Source organism: Lycium barbarum, chromosome 6 (genome assembly GCF_019175385.1).
Source record: "Lycium barbarum isolate Lr01 chromosome 6, ASM1917538v2, whole genome shotgun sequence".
In the NCBI taxonomy this organism is placed as follows: domain Eukaryota; kingdom Viridiplantae; phylum Streptophyta; class Magnoliopsida; order Solanales; family Solanaceae; genus Lycium; species Lycium barbarum.
The window spans coordinates 110,654,746-110,655,951 of record NC_083342.1 but is presented as its reverse complement, the minus strand read 5'-3'; the positions used below and the strand labels follow the sequence as shown (position 1 = coordinate 110,655,951).

General features: G+C 37.1%; 1 protein-coding gene across 1 annotated transcript; it reads right to left on the bottom strand.

Annotated features, from left to right (window-relative positions):
- Positions 1-274: 274 nt before the first annotated feature.
- LOC132644381 (uncharacterized protein At4g04775-like) lies at positions 275-739 on the bottom strand. Its single transcript, XM_060360970.1, has one exon. It carries the CDS (start codon positions 737-739, stop codon positions 275-277), a length of 465 nt encoding a protein of 154 aa, XP_060216953.1.
- Between the last annotated feature and the right edge of the window lie 467 nt (positions 740-1,206).

The window sequence follows — 1,206 nt, the reverse complement described above, 5'->3', positions numbered from 1 at the left end:
TTAGGGATAGGAGATGTGTTGTGTTTTAAGGCATGTTTAGACGAGAACCGCATAGTGTTTTTTGTTCATGTAAAGGAGGATCCGGAGATCGTAATGATAGATTAGGTCTCCAGATTCTCTATTTAAAGTAATTTATAAAATTTCTCGACTTTTGCTATCATTTTCAAGGTAATATTTTCCATAACAACAAAATTCTTCAACAAGAGCATAAAGTTCTTCCATGACATTTACATTACAACAAGAGCATGAAGTTCTTACATTACCTACTACGCGATTACAACATACAACAACATAAATTCAGTTGATTAAGGAAGCCGCCAAAAAGCCAATAAATATTCCCCACGAAATCAAAAGCAACATCCTTGTATTTGCAAGTTTCTCCTCCAAGTTTAGAACTTTTTTTCAAGTCAAATTGTTGTTTACTCTTCAAGTCAATTAATTCCTCCTTCATTTTGTTCACTTCAATTAGATGTCTAGCCTCAATGGCAATTAATTCTTCTTGCAATTTGTCCCTTTCGATCTTGACCGCATCTAACGACGACGTCAGATTTTGAACATTATTCCACTGAATCTTAGGGAACAATTCATCTTCCCATTCCCAAAATCCACAAGAATTGCCCTTAGGTCTCGAACATTTGTAGAATTTCCGTTCGGGATTACTAGGAGTCGATGAAGTGAGGTGTTTTGCAATGGTGCCACAATTACATTTTATGTGAGATGAACAGCTACCTTGAGACATTTATGAACCCACAATATTTTCGAATTACCACAGAGAGTGATTATGGACAGAAATTTGGTGGAGGAAGAATACATATATGAAGAAGCAATGGCGTGAGCAGGAGGAATTTCATGAATGGAGGAAAAAAAAAAATGGGGTTGATTGAAGGTGTGATGAAGATGAAGATGAAGATGAAGAACAACTTAGGGTTCTAAAGGGTGGTGGGTCGGGTGGGATTAGAAAGGCGGAACGGTGTTATAACCGTTACCCCCGTCGATTTTATTAAAAAAAAAACGTTAACAAAAATAAATTAACGCGCGGGTCAGGCACTGTCAAACACGCGCCCTGGTCTGGGCCACTAGAGGGGGAAAATAACGTAAGTTGTTAAGGGGGGTAAATAAATAGATGTTAAGTTTAGTTTCCAAACTGAGTTTTCGTGCCAAGTTTAGGGGTTAAAATATGTCTTTTCTCTTAAACTAATAAAGGTT